At 39.1% G+C, this 13,585-nt stretch overlaps 1 protein-coding gene across 3 annotated transcripts; it reads right to left on the bottom strand.

Moving 5' to 3' along the window:
- Nucleotides 1–2,407: 2,407 nt before the first annotated feature.
- On the bottom strand, nt 2,408–13,557 carry LOC121384633 (NF-kappa-B inhibitor-like protein 1). 3 transcript variants are annotated; one of them, XM_041515099.1, is made up of 6 exons: nt 13,282–13,557; nt 8,652–8,831; nt 6,468–6,577; nt 5,670–5,794; nt 4,222–4,339; nt 2,408–3,042 (listed from the first exon to the last, which is right to left on the bottom strand). In XM_041515099.1, exons 2-6 carry the CDS (start codon nt 8,819–8,821, stop codon nt 2,477–2,479), a joined length of 1,089 nt encoding a protein of 362 aa, XP_041371033.1. In that variant the 5' UTR covers nt 8,822–8,831; nt 13,282–13,557; the 3' UTR covers nt 2,408–2,476. The 3 variants fall into 3 exon arrangements, with proteins under 3 accessions (XP_041371033.1, XP_041371034.1, XP_041371035.1); XM_041515100.1 differs by lacking the exon at nt 13,282–13,557 and adding an exon at nt 13,133–13,272; XM_041515101.1 differs by lacking the exon at nt 13,282–13,557 and adding an exon at nt 11,365–11,381.
- Nucleotides 13,558–13,585: the final 28 nt, after the last annotated feature.

Genomic DNA, 13,585 nt, shown 5'->3' with positions numbered 1-13,585 from the left:
AGAGGCAGGGGGGCGGGGTGTAGCTTAGTGTGACCACCTTGGAGAGTGTTCAGTACTTCTTGTATTGTTGAGAGGCAGGGGGCGGGGTGTAGCTTAGTGTGACCACCTTGGAGAGTGTTCAGTACTTCTTGTATTGTTGAGAGGCAGGGGGCGGGGTGTAGCTTAGTGTGACCACCTTGGAGAGTGTTCAGTACTTCTTGTATTGTTGAGAGGCAGGGGGGGGGGGTGTAGCTTAGTGTGACCACCTTGGAGAGTGTTGAGAGGCAGGGGGCGGGGTGTAGCTTAGTGTGACCACCTTGGAGTGTGTTCAGTACTTCTTGTATTGTTGAGAGGCAGGGGGCGGGGTGTAGCTTAGTGTGACCACCTTGGAGAGTGTTCAGTACTTCTTGTATTGTTGAGAGGCAGGGGGTGGGGTGTAGCTTAGTGTGACCGCCTTGGAGTGTGTTCAGTACTTACTTCTTGTATTGTTGAGAGGCAGGGGGCGGGGTGTAGCTTAGTGTGACCACCTTGGAGAGTGTTCAGTACTTCTTGTATTTTTGAGAGGCAGGGGGCGGGGTGTAGCTTAGTGTGACCACCTTGGAGAGTGTTCAGTACTTCTTGTATTGTTGAGAGGCAGGGGGCGGGGTGTAGCTTAGTGTGACCACCTTGGAGAGTGTTCAGTACTTCTTGTATTGTTGAGAGGCAGGGGGTGGGGTGTAGCTTAGTGTGACCGCCTTGGAGTGTGTTCAGTACTTACTTCTTGTATTGTTGAGAGGCAGGGGGCGGGGTGTAGCTTAGTGTGACCACCTTGGAGAGTGTTCAGTACTTCTTGTATTTTTGAGAGGCAGGGGGCGGGGTGTAGCTTAGTGTGACCACCTTGGAGAGTGTTGAGAGGCAGGGGGCGGGGTGTAGCTTAGTGTGACCACCTTGGAGAGTGTTGAGAGGCAGGGGGCGGGGTGTAGCTTAGTGTGACCACCTTGGAGTGTGTTGAGAGGCAGGGGGCGGGGTGTAGCTTACTGTGACCACCTTGGAGAGTGTTGAGAGGCAGGGGGCGGGGTGTAGCTTAGTGTGACCACCTTGGAGAGTGTTGAGAGGCAGGGGGCGGGGTGTAGCTTAGTGTGACCACCTTGGAGTGTTGAGGCAGGGGGCGGGGTGTAGCTTAGTGTGACCACCTTGGAGAGTGTTCAGTACTTCTTGAATTGTTGAGAGGCAGGGGGCGGGGTGTAGCTTAGTGTGACCACCTTGGAGAGTGTTCAGTACTTCTTGAATTGTTGAGAGGCAGGGGGCGGGGTGTAGCTTAGTGTGACCACCTTGGAGAGTGTTCAGTACTTCTTGTATTGTTGAGAGGCAGGGGGTGGGGTGTAGCTTAGTGTGACCACCTTGGAGTGTGTTCAGTACTTCTTGTATTGTTGAGAGGCAGGGGGCGGGGTGTAGCTTAGTGTGACCACCTTGGAGAGTGTTCAGTACTTACCGGGTACTTCTTGTATTGTTGAGAGGCAGGGGGTGGGGTGTAGCTTAGTGTGACCACCTTGGAGTGTGTTCAGTACTTCTTGTATTGTTGAGAGGCAGGGGGGCGGGGTGTAGCTTAGTGTGACCACCTTGGAGTGTGTTCAGTACTTCTTGTATTGTTGAAAGGCCGGGGGCGGGGTGTAGCTTAGTGTGACCACCTTGGAGAGTGTTGAGAGGCAGGGGGCGGGGTGTAGCTTAGTGTGACCACCTTGGAGAGTGTTCAGTACTTCTTGTATTGTTGAGAGGCAGGGGGCGGGGTGTAGCTTAGTGGTAAAGCACTCACCTGATAGGCGGTCGATCTACAATCATCCTCGTCAGTGGCCCATTTCTTGTTCCAGCCAGTGCACCACAACTGGTATATCAAAGGCAGTGGTATATGCTGTCCTGTCTATGGGATGGTATATATAAAAGATCCCTTGCTACTAATGGAAAACTAGCAGGTTTTCTCTCTAAGAATATATGTCAGAATGACAAAATGTTTGACATCCAATAGCCGATGAAGCAATATGCTCTTGTGGTGTTAAACAAAAACTATTTTGTCAGAGAGACACCTGCTGTGTTCTCATTCTACCAACAGTTGTCGGTTACTGTTGTGGGCCAGACCAGCTTTATTAGCGGCAGAGGACGAGGATGCCAGGTGGGTGAAGGAAGTACAGAGACAGCTCAGAAGACCGAGTTGGAGGAAAATGACAGATATGGTCGAAACAGATTGAAATCATGGGAGAAATTGGAGAGTTTTTTATATCAAGATAATGAGAATGATGTGATGATAGTGATAGATGAGAAAGATCAATTACAGTGAGCCAGCTTTGACAGGTTTTGATCAGCGTAATCAGTTTGATTGTCCAGCGGCTTATCCACTAGACCAAGGAGCTCTCTAATGAAATCAATGTTAATAAATTGCAAATCAAATAGGATATAACAGTGATCAACTTTAATTTCATTGATATAAATATTTTTTAAAAACCAGTCTGTTCCTTGCAGCTTGTCAAACCGCCTGTGGCAATGATTCCGATATTTTGTTCAACTCTTGCGATATTTCTTTGACACTACATAAAATTTTATCCTTGTCTTCATGTTTCAATATCTTGCCAAACTTTTGCATAAATTTATCGGGATGCCATCTAACCTGCTGGTCCCGGAGGTATTTCCTGAACGTTTTGCTTGAGCGATCCTGAATATCACAGAAGAGTACATCCACCATGTCGGTCACGGCCCCCAAACACGGCCACGGGACGCTGCTGTAAGTGAGGACCTCGTCTTGGCCGTGTAGCAGCAGATGTGTGTAATTTCTCTCGTATGAACACTTCTTCTTCCGTTTCCTCTCAAACTGATCTTCTCTCTGGGTCTCTCGGTATTTTTTCTCCAGCTCGGCTCTTGTCTTTCTCAACTCCTCTTCGTCCAGTACGTGTGATTTGAACGTGGAGCCTGCTGTGGATGGAGCGGGTTTCCTCCGTGGTGGAGCCACGTGCGAGTGTTTGTGTTTCAAGTGGTGTTCTTTCTGTAACCGGTCCGCCCAGTCGTCGTAGCTCTCCGCTTCAGTTTCAGCAAAACCTGCACAAAGAAAACACTGGTGCATTAATCAATATCTATTCTATTGTTTATCAACAGAATGGAATAGATTAAAATACTGCTGTCAGATTTAAGCTCGGGCCTCTCCATTTGAAAATAGCAGGAGAGCACCTGCATATGATCCCAGGCGAGAAATACCAAATAAGGAGAGCAAGTTCAAAAATTAAAAATAAACAACAAACAAATTGTGTATAGCTTTATTGAGAATGTAACAGGTCGATAGTTCTACAAATTTTCCTTTCGCCATCTCGGCAATAGACAGGAAACCTCTTTCAGCTACGATCTAACGTCCACCGGTGTATGATGAAAACATACCCATAATGAAAAGAGATTTCTCACGCAAGCATGTGAAATGTTTCTATTTAATAATTTGAAACAGTTGACAGATTACCCAGCTAACATATTCAGTGGTTGAATAACTAATTATTTGTGTGCAAACCATTTTTATTTTCAAAAACTAGGGTTATTTTTCAAGAGGTATTTTCTTAATCGTTAACTGGTGGACATGACGTAGAGGCAGTAAGTAACGCTGATAATAATAATAATAATAATAATAATAGCCCGTCATCAACGTTTACGCGTTCTGTTGCAGTTATAGTTTAGTGTTAAAGAACGAAACGGCTGTTTTTACGATATTGCCTTGATGGGTTTACAATTTGAAACCGTTCTTTAAGTCATGACTTTCTTCAACAATAGCCATAGCAAAACGATTGAAGCAAGCAATAAACTACTTGCCAGTTGTAAGTTTTAGGAGAGTATGAGGTGCGCGCGAGTCGCTGCTCGCCTCACATGGAGAGGCCTGAAGCTATTATTTATTTGTTCCCTCCTCAACTCTCTCTCACTATCTCACTCGGTCTGTTGTGTGCCATTGTTTTAACAGAAAAAGAAAAATGTACAGAGATCTTAGTATAGATATTGCCCAATTCATATGGATCATGGAAAGTTATGGAATTTTAAAATAACATTTCCAACTTGCAGAGTCAAATAATTTTGGGATGGGTTTGAAAAATGAACATTGGTAACATCAGATTATTTTGATCGTTTCCAAAATTAAATCCTTAAAATCCTATAAAATTATGAAGGTAATGAAAAATGCCTTCAAAAGTTATAACAATTGTGAAGTTTGGTTCATCAGAATGTTTATAAATATATAATACATACCACTGCCAAATCCTTTCTCATCACCACACTCTTCTCTTAATTGTTCCGCTAGTTTCTGCTGCCATCTGTCTTCACGCTGATCTACCGAACTGTTTGTGTCAGAAGAGGCGCCATCGTTCTGAAATAAAGAGACGACTAGTTTCCAATGTCAGTTTATATATGACGAGTGCTTCTCGGCAAAATGCTGTTTCCAAATTATACTCATTTCATAATAAGGATATAATTTCAAATTATTCAGGTTTCAATACTATAACGAAAAAATGCCTGACTAAGTGTGAATTTGTGTCAAATAATTAACAAGTCCAGAAGAGAATTTAGCTTAGATTATTTTCAATATTTTAATTTTTCTGTAACTAGTGATAATATATAATGATTTATTCCAACTGCAATAATATAACTATTACACTAATAAAAAAGTAATAACATTTAATGAATATAATAAAAATTTACATTTAATAAATTATCAACCCAAAATAAATATACAAATGTTGAACCCTGCTGGCTGTTTACTTTGACCTCGTCGTGTAAGCGGCGAGATCTCAGCTGGTCTAACAAATATACAAATGTTGAACCCTGCTGGCCGTTTACTTTGACCTCGTCGTGTAAGCGGCGAGATCTCAGCTGGTCTAACAAATATACAAATGTTGAACCCTGCTGGCCGTTTACTTTGACCTCGTCGTGTACGCGGCGAGATCTCAGCTGGTCTAACAAATATACAAATGTTGAACTCTGCTGGCCGTTTACTTTGACCTCGTCGTATAAGCGGCGAGATCTCAGCTGGTCTAACAAATATACAAATGTTGAACTCTGCTGGCTGTTTACTTTTACCTCGTCGTATAAGCGGCGAGATCTCAGCTGGTCTAACAAATATACAAATGTTGAACCCTGCTGGCTGTTTACTTTGACCCTCGTCGTGTAAGCGGCGAGATCTCAGTGGTCTAACAAATATACAAATGACCCTGCTGGCTGTTTACTTTGACCTCGTCGTGTACGCGGCGAGATCTCAGCTGGTCTAACAAATATACAAATGTTGAACTCTGCTGGCTGTTTACTTTTACCTCGTCGTATAAGCGGCGAGATCTCAGCTGGTCTAACAAATATACAAATGTTGAACCCTGCTGGCTGTTTACTTTTACCTCGTCGTGTACGCGGCGAGATCTCAGCTGGTCTAACAAATATACAAATGTTGAACCCTGCTGGCTGTTTACTTTTACCTCGTCGTGTACGCGGCGAGATCTCAGCTGGTCTAACAAATATACAAATGTTGAACCCTGCTGGCTGTTTACTTTGACCTCGTCGTGTAAGCGGCGAGATCTCAGCTGGTCTAACAAATATACAAATGTTGAACCCTGCTGGCTGTTTACTTTGACCTCGTCGTGTACGCGGCGAGATCTCAGCTGGTCTAACAAATATACAAATGTTGAACCCTGCTGGCTGTTTACTTTTACCTCGTCGTGTAAGCGGCGAGATCTCAGCTGGTCTAACAAATATCGACACGAGATTCCCTTTTTGTTTGGCACATCCAACGGTGCAGAAAATCGATTCAGCAGTGGCAAGACCAGTTCAATAAACACTGAAATGAGAATTCGTATGTCATTAATAAGAAAACTAGCACATCACTGTGAAACTATAGCCCGTCCCACAGGGATCGCATTTTTTTCTTACTATTTAATTTACTACAAGTTATTTATTTCTGAGCCGATTGATTTGTAAATTGCACACACAAATTGTATTTCTTTGTTATTTCTAAAACACTTACACTTTTCTTCTTACGGTAAACCAAACTGAAATTATTTACGAAAAAACATTTTAATAGAATGATAGGACGGACTATAGTACAGTCACAGGACAGCAACTTGTTCACCTTTCTTTAACTTTTATATTGTCAGACAAGGCCTTTTTGTCTGATCTTTCCAAACACAGGAAGATGTCATATCACGCATAGATACCTGGTCAGAGTCGGGGGAATCCAATCTACAAGTTAGACCTAGCCTGTGATCTCACATAGAGGCAAATGCTCTGATGCAATCCTCCACTTTGGGGGACTGAATTAATGTATGACGCAGAGGTTATAGAATACGATGGCTCGATCCCCGAGTGGAGAGGAGGCTCTAATTGTGGTGAGCAACAATAATGTATAACAAATATCTACATATGTGGTACTTTATACAACATACATTTTTTAAATAATGAAAATTCCTTTAATTAGAGCCTGTTTTTCTAATTCCTGTGTTCTCTATTTATACCTTGTTGTGAACTGTGTGTTGCATGCAGAGCCCTTGTCAAGGCAATATGAAGAGGGAAGTTCAACTTTTCATCCGTACAGTCTGCATCGAAACCCTCGGACAACAGATACCTGCAGGAGTGAAAGAGAAATGGTATCCATTACCGGTATAAACACTGTTTATAAATACACTACTATGAGAAGACCTCATCTGACTACACCAAGAGAGGTACTTCATCATTTCATGTATTAGGGTGATTATTCATTTCCCCGATTAAACCATGCTGTCTGGGATATCCTGGACAGAGCATAACCCAGTCTACATCAGTCATGAGGCACCGGTTGCTCTCTCGGAGACTGATCTGATGGATAATATAAACAAATTCATCAAATATTAGCCATCATATACAAGGACAAGTTCGAAGAATTCTCTCTGTGAGCTAATTGCAATGTGTATCAGTGTTCAACAGTAGGCAGCACTAATTTTCGACAGCTATTGCCAGCTTGCTTTTTATGCTTACAATTATATACCTATCTGACGTAAACTGTAGATAAAGCCACCTACTTTTCTCAAACAGCCTCCTTTGAAAGAAAAAAAAAACTCAACATATTGTTACAATAATTACACCGACACATGCACTGACATAGCAGCAGTGATGGTTTTTATATATTTATACATGTATGTATGTATATATGTATGTATATATATATACTGACACAATGAAAACGCAAAAACAACTTTTCATTGCAAATAACGACAAACTATTAATGAATTGATGGATAATGGATATGACATTAATGACTGGTATTCATGAGATACATTCACATGAAAACATGGCCAGTTATCATCAGTAATCGAGTTGCATTCGTAATCGAAAAGTTCAAACCCCCCCCCATATCAAGGACAGTATCTGGTGTGTCCACCATTGGCCCGTGAGCATGCGTGAAGACAATGGGGAAAGGATTGGCACAAACATCTCAAATAAGCCACAAGAATGTTCCTCCACTCCTGCAACGCCTGTGCAAGCTCAGCGACGTTACACGGTGGTGGCTGGCGGTGACGTACACGACGTCCTAACTCATCCCACATGTGTTCAATTGGGTTCAAATCTGGAGAAATGGCGGGCCAGTTCATAATGGTGATACCGGCTTGTTGCAGGAATGCCTGGGTAATTCTTGCAGTATGTGGACGGGCACTGTCTTATTGAAACAGAAGGGGACCTCCTGGTCTTCGGTGACAGCGCAAAGTGGCTGGAAAACTGGTCTTAGAATAACGTCAACATAACGCTGGGCTGTAAGGGCATCATGGACAATGATGAGATCACTCCTGAAATCACAGTTGATTGCCCCCCATACCATCAGTCAACCGCCGCCAAACCGATCACGTTCCCTCACACATCCATCAGTGTACCGTTCATGGAGTCTCCTGTAGGCTAGTGGATGATTACCATTCTGGAGAGCAAACTGTAGCACAATGTCGCAGTGTCATTATGTTACCGTTGTACGGCCGTCTGCATCTGAGTCCAGCCGTTCTGAGTCGACAGATGACCGTCATCGGATGGATAGGCCTTCCATGACGTCCTATCGTGTTGCTTGCTGTCATTATCGCAGTTCTGAACCGGTCACGGAGGTCGTGTCGTCGAATCTGCCGATCTTGGCATGAGGTCGTAACAGGACGTTGACCAGGTCGAGGTCGATCACGGACACTCCCGGTCTGTTGATGACGTTCAACAAGTCATCAAATGGTTGATGGATGGACTCTGAAGGTCCTAGCAACTTGGCTTGAACCATGCCCAACGCTCACTCCCTTTGTTCTTCTCCGAGTCATGGCATTCTTAATGCGACGAGGAATATGGCACCATTACGTGACTTTTATGTGTCCACATACTGGCATTTCACGTGCATTGCATGCAGCATGATTGAGCATGTAGTGAATGCATTTCACACCATTTTGTGTTTCTGCTATTGTATGTGTAACGAGAACAAAACCAGGATTAAAACCCAGATAAAAGTACCAATCAATGGCTTCCTCTCATAAATTGTTATTTTAAGTCCAATAAATATATTTTTCATTAATCACAACAAAATATTGAAAAATATCTGTTTTGCGTTTTCATTGTGTCAGTATATATCTATGTGTGTGTGTATTGGCACCTTCCTACGCCCGTGACATGTATTCTGTGTAATTTAATGTTTGTCATCTCACCTTAAAACTGCTCCTGAGCCGTGTTTGCATGTGTAATGCAGGAGTGATCTGCCCCTGGACAGTTGTATCTGTGGGAGAGAAATCTGGTATTTCTTGACGTAAGACTTCAGTTTCGCAGGTCGGTCATCCTTAATGCACTGCTTAACTTTCTCCTGTCTGTCTTTACCCATAGCTCATTGTCTAAAAGAAATTTTTTAAATAAAAAACATTCTGTAATGTATTTTTGATGAACTGAAATCGAGTGGAATTTAAAAGGACGGAATAAAGCAATATTTTGGAATTAACAAGGTCAACCACCAAGGAAGAAACCAGACAGCACGCCCTTTCAATAATGTTTTAGTTAAATATGTATTTACTGATGGGTTTCTTCCTATAGTGTTTGTATTAGTGATTAATATGTGATTTTATTTTTTTCAGGGAGATTGAAAACAGGATAGTTCTTGTATTACAGCGGAATCTTTGACTTCTGTTTGGTAGGCAGCAATTGCACAGAATTTATATAGATTGATTTCTGACAGTAAGAGTGTGTCGATAACTGTCCAAATGTTTGTTTAGCTCTTTTATCATCAGAGTATTTGGGCTGGCGTGAGTTCGACCCCTATTCCCCTTTCAATGTTCAGCGTTAGTTTTAGGGTCAGGGTTAGTCTTTAGAGCCTTTGATATAGAGGTGTACGGGTCGAACTCAAGATTTCCTTTGGGCTAACCAAGTACCAAGCCTCATGTCCGGTGGATTTTTCTTTCTTTTTTATTATCCCAGAACACATCTGTAATGTCAGGGTTGGGGCCCCGAATTCATTACGTACAGAAACAGTCGTAGTGGTACACGGTGCACACAAACACACAATCAATAGAAAAAGAAGAAGAAAAAAAAAAAAAAAAAAAAAAAACATACATACATATACATATAAATACATTTATCCTATAACTTACCCATGATATCCATGTCATAAACCCATGTGATAATTTACTTTATTAACCCGGTTAATAATGGTATGCAAATTTGCAAGGTCTCTAGATAATGTGTTGATGTGGATGAGTCATTTACTTACAAGCCAACAAGACCCGTGTACCTGAGAGTAACGTTTCCAAAGATTTGATTAAAATGCATGACGTCAAACTAATCTGTGCTAATCGTGATGACGTCATATTATTGATGGCGGCGACTTTAGTACTGTGATTTACAAAAAAAATTAAAATTAAAATGTTATTTTAGAAGTGTTATAGGATAAATAAAATTTGCTACTTGCGTTTTTTAATATGGAAAATATCAACCTTGTCTAGTTAATCAGTATTTGTCGAGGCAGAGCCTCGACAAATACCGATTAACATAGACTCAGTTGATATTTTCATATTAAAAATATACTTGTGACAAATCCTCTATATATACACACACAGGCACCTTTAGTGGTGAAATAAACCAAGTAAAACTAATTAGTAAAACGTGAAGGGGGAAAATAGTAGGAACTAGAAAGACAAGAGAAAAAAGAAGAAGAAAGAATAACAGAGAAAAGCTTTCCACACTAGAACCATCCATTATTTTATTTTTTTTAAAGGCTAGCCACGGTCCCCAGGTTTCATCAAATTCTTTTTTAAAAAATTCAATGTGCAGTTTGTCATTTAGTATATTTTTAAGGACTTCAATACTTAATTTGGTATTTTGAATTTTCATTCTATATATATAGTATTTTACATTAATAATTAGACAGTTAAAAAATATATCTTTGTCATCTGCAATTCCAAACAAAACTGTATTTTTTTCAAATATAATGTGTACCTTTCGCCTGTGTCCACAATTCAACAGTTTTCCAAAAATCATTAACATATGCACATTTGTAAAATAGGTGTTACAATGTTTCTGGTTGAACATTACAGAAATTGCACATATTTGTGTCTATATATTTAATTTTATATAAAAAAAAGAATTTGTTGTTAATATTCTATGTATGATTTTATACTGAAACCACAATAAGGAAGAGTCTTTTAAAACTCTAAATGGTAAGCTATAATAGTGTTTCCACTTCTGTGCAGAAAAATCATAACCTAATTCAGAGTATTTACTTTGTGAAGTGGGAACTGCATTGTTCTTGTTCAACAATTTATATATTGCTTTATTTGCTTTTTTATCTTTCAAAAATATTCTTAAATTAAAATGGAAAATTCATGGGTACAAATAGTTGGTTATCAATTTTTTTACTGTCTATAAAAGTTTTAATAGCTTTTATTAAAGTTGCATATTCTAAGAAATTTGATTTAATGTTATATTTTACTTTACATGTGTCGAAGTTTATAAACTGTCCATTCTCACAAAGTAAATCTTGTATTAAAAAAAAAAAAATTTCAACATAATGTTTGTACAATATAGGTTTGTGATCCTTAATTATATAACTATTTAACCAAATATTTGTACTCATTATTTGATTGTTATTTTCCCAAGTTTGTTTTTGTTGAATCCTTATCCAGCTTTATAATAAATTTTTCCAGAATATATTTTATATTCATGTCCGATGGCTTAACCACGACACCACTGAGGCCATTATAATTAATCAAGTTATAACAATGCTAGTATTAGTGAGTGTGGTCATTTTGTGTGTGTCAAAATGGACGTTGCACTATCATTAAATTTTTCATACGTTTGTGATTAGGGTCTCAAAATTTGGGATTTATGGTGACACGGGAGCAGGTCAACTCCCCATAAAACCAACTCGCCCCCTACCAATTCACCCCAGCTTTTGGTATTCTCTGAACCGGCGTGACATCACACGGCCTAGTTACCGATCATCCAGGTCTTTGGGGGTGAAGCAAATCCTTAGTGATTACTGGTTTACATAGAATAAAGTTCTAATATTAACTTTTTGCATGCCTTACATATTGTCATTTATTTTCTGTAGCTAACACATAGTTGCAATACGTCTTATGTGTATTATAACAGCTTGGGTTGCCATATAAGAGAAACAAACAAAGGGAATCTAAATTAGTATAATCTATATTTAGTAATAGTACCGATGTGTTTCCGTGTACTTTGAATGTCGAGGGGACAGGGCAGGTTGGGCAGAATATAATTTTTGTTGATGCAATTTTCAGGTATATTGTATGTATATATGTATGTATGTATGTATGTATGTATATATATATATATATATATATATATATATATATATATATATATATATATACACACACACACACACAGTGATTTCCCTCGAAATTTGGCATATATATATATATATATATATATATATATATATATATATATATATATACATATATATATATATATATATATACATATACATATATATACATATATATATATATATATATATATATATATATATATATATATACATATATATATACATATATATATATATATACTGAAACAAAGGCACACGCACATTATTTACCCTCTGCACCAAAGTAAATACTAAACACACGGGGGGGGGGGGGGGGAAACGACCTATATTTTCTTACTGCAGGCCTGCTACAGACATTTGCAAAATTTTTTTACAAAAAATTAAAGTTTAAACAAAAATTTAGGCCTATATTATAATTATTATATGTGTGTAATTTAGCAGTATAAACTTTTATTTTAAAATTAAAAAATAAATAAATAAGATGTAGTAGCTATGGTATGGCAAAATAAATACAAGTATAGATAATATCCAAGCAACTAAGATTAAATGAAAAATAAAGAAAACACAAAGTTAATGATAAAGGAATATACTCTTTATTCAAGAACTGGATGCATCGTTTTGGGGGGGGGGGGGGGGGGGGGGGGTGTTTCATGGAAGACGATGGAATTGTGTATTTTATTTACAATATTATGAGTATAATGTGGGATTTTTATCACTGCACATGCTTTAACCATTTTGTTTGCTAAATTAATCTATGTTGGTGTCAACAAGCAACAACATTAAAGTCAACGTAGTCACATTCTGTGAGGGAAGCCATGGAATTCCAACAGGTTTGTCGTTTTAATGACCCTACCCACAAGCGGCGCCTAGTCTCTTCTTTTGGAAATTTGTAAAATGATATTTTTTTTAACATCATGTTATGGTTTATGCAGCCAACTGCACAACATGTGTTAGGCATCGTGACCGTTAACTGTTGTATATGATCGACCAAAGTTGCCTCATTTCACTATCAAACCATACGTAACTAAGGAGAAGCTTCACCGCGTCACGTGATAAACAATGGCGGCCAGGGGTCGAAGTACCCGTATGTTCGGTTCCGAGAATTCATATCATTACCGTTTATCAATTAAATATACCAATATTTTAAGCAATTATGTGCATTAAATAGTGTCGAGTATACACACCAGTAGTCCAAAAGACTTGCATGGGCAAGACTTCCGAACGTTCCAGCATTCAGTTCATTCAGGTTTAGGGTTAGGGTTAGTGATAGTGTTAGCATGCATGCTGGAATGTTCGGAAGTCTTTCCCTTGCCTGATCAGTCCTAAGGAATTAAGGGACAAACTCACAAACGTTGTTTCCATAGAGGTAGGACACCGTCATGTAAAAAGAACATTATAAATACTTATAATAAATAGAGTTCGGGTTAGGGTTAATGACAGTGCCAAAGGAAAGTCCTTCTTAATATATTAATGTTATTTAATTTTCGGAGTTTTACCTAAATAATACACCTGTACAGTAGACTGATGCGCTCAATTCCTAAATTGGTGCAAAAAGCGTTTAAAAACTGATCTCGACGAATGACATCTCATTTTCATTGTTGGTTGTGTATTTTAATGTTGTAGTATTGTAGTCTATAAAATGAGAATCAACACGCCAAAGGTGTGGGTTAATTTGCACGTTTGATCAAATCCACACGATCTTTTGCAAAATTACCAAATATAAAGACTTTAATGATGATAAAAATCTGAAATTTCACAAATCCTGTCTTACGGGAAATAACTCGAAAAACTACATAACTC

Source organism: Gigantopelta aegis, chromosome 10, assembly GCF_016097555.1.
Source record: "Gigantopelta aegis isolate Gae_Host chromosome 10, Gae_host_genome, whole genome shotgun sequence".
NCBI lineage: Eukaryota > Metazoa > Mollusca > Gastropoda > Neomphalida > Peltospiridae > Gigantopelta > Gigantopelta aegis.
This window is presented reverse-complemented; position numbering and strand designations above follow the sequence as displayed.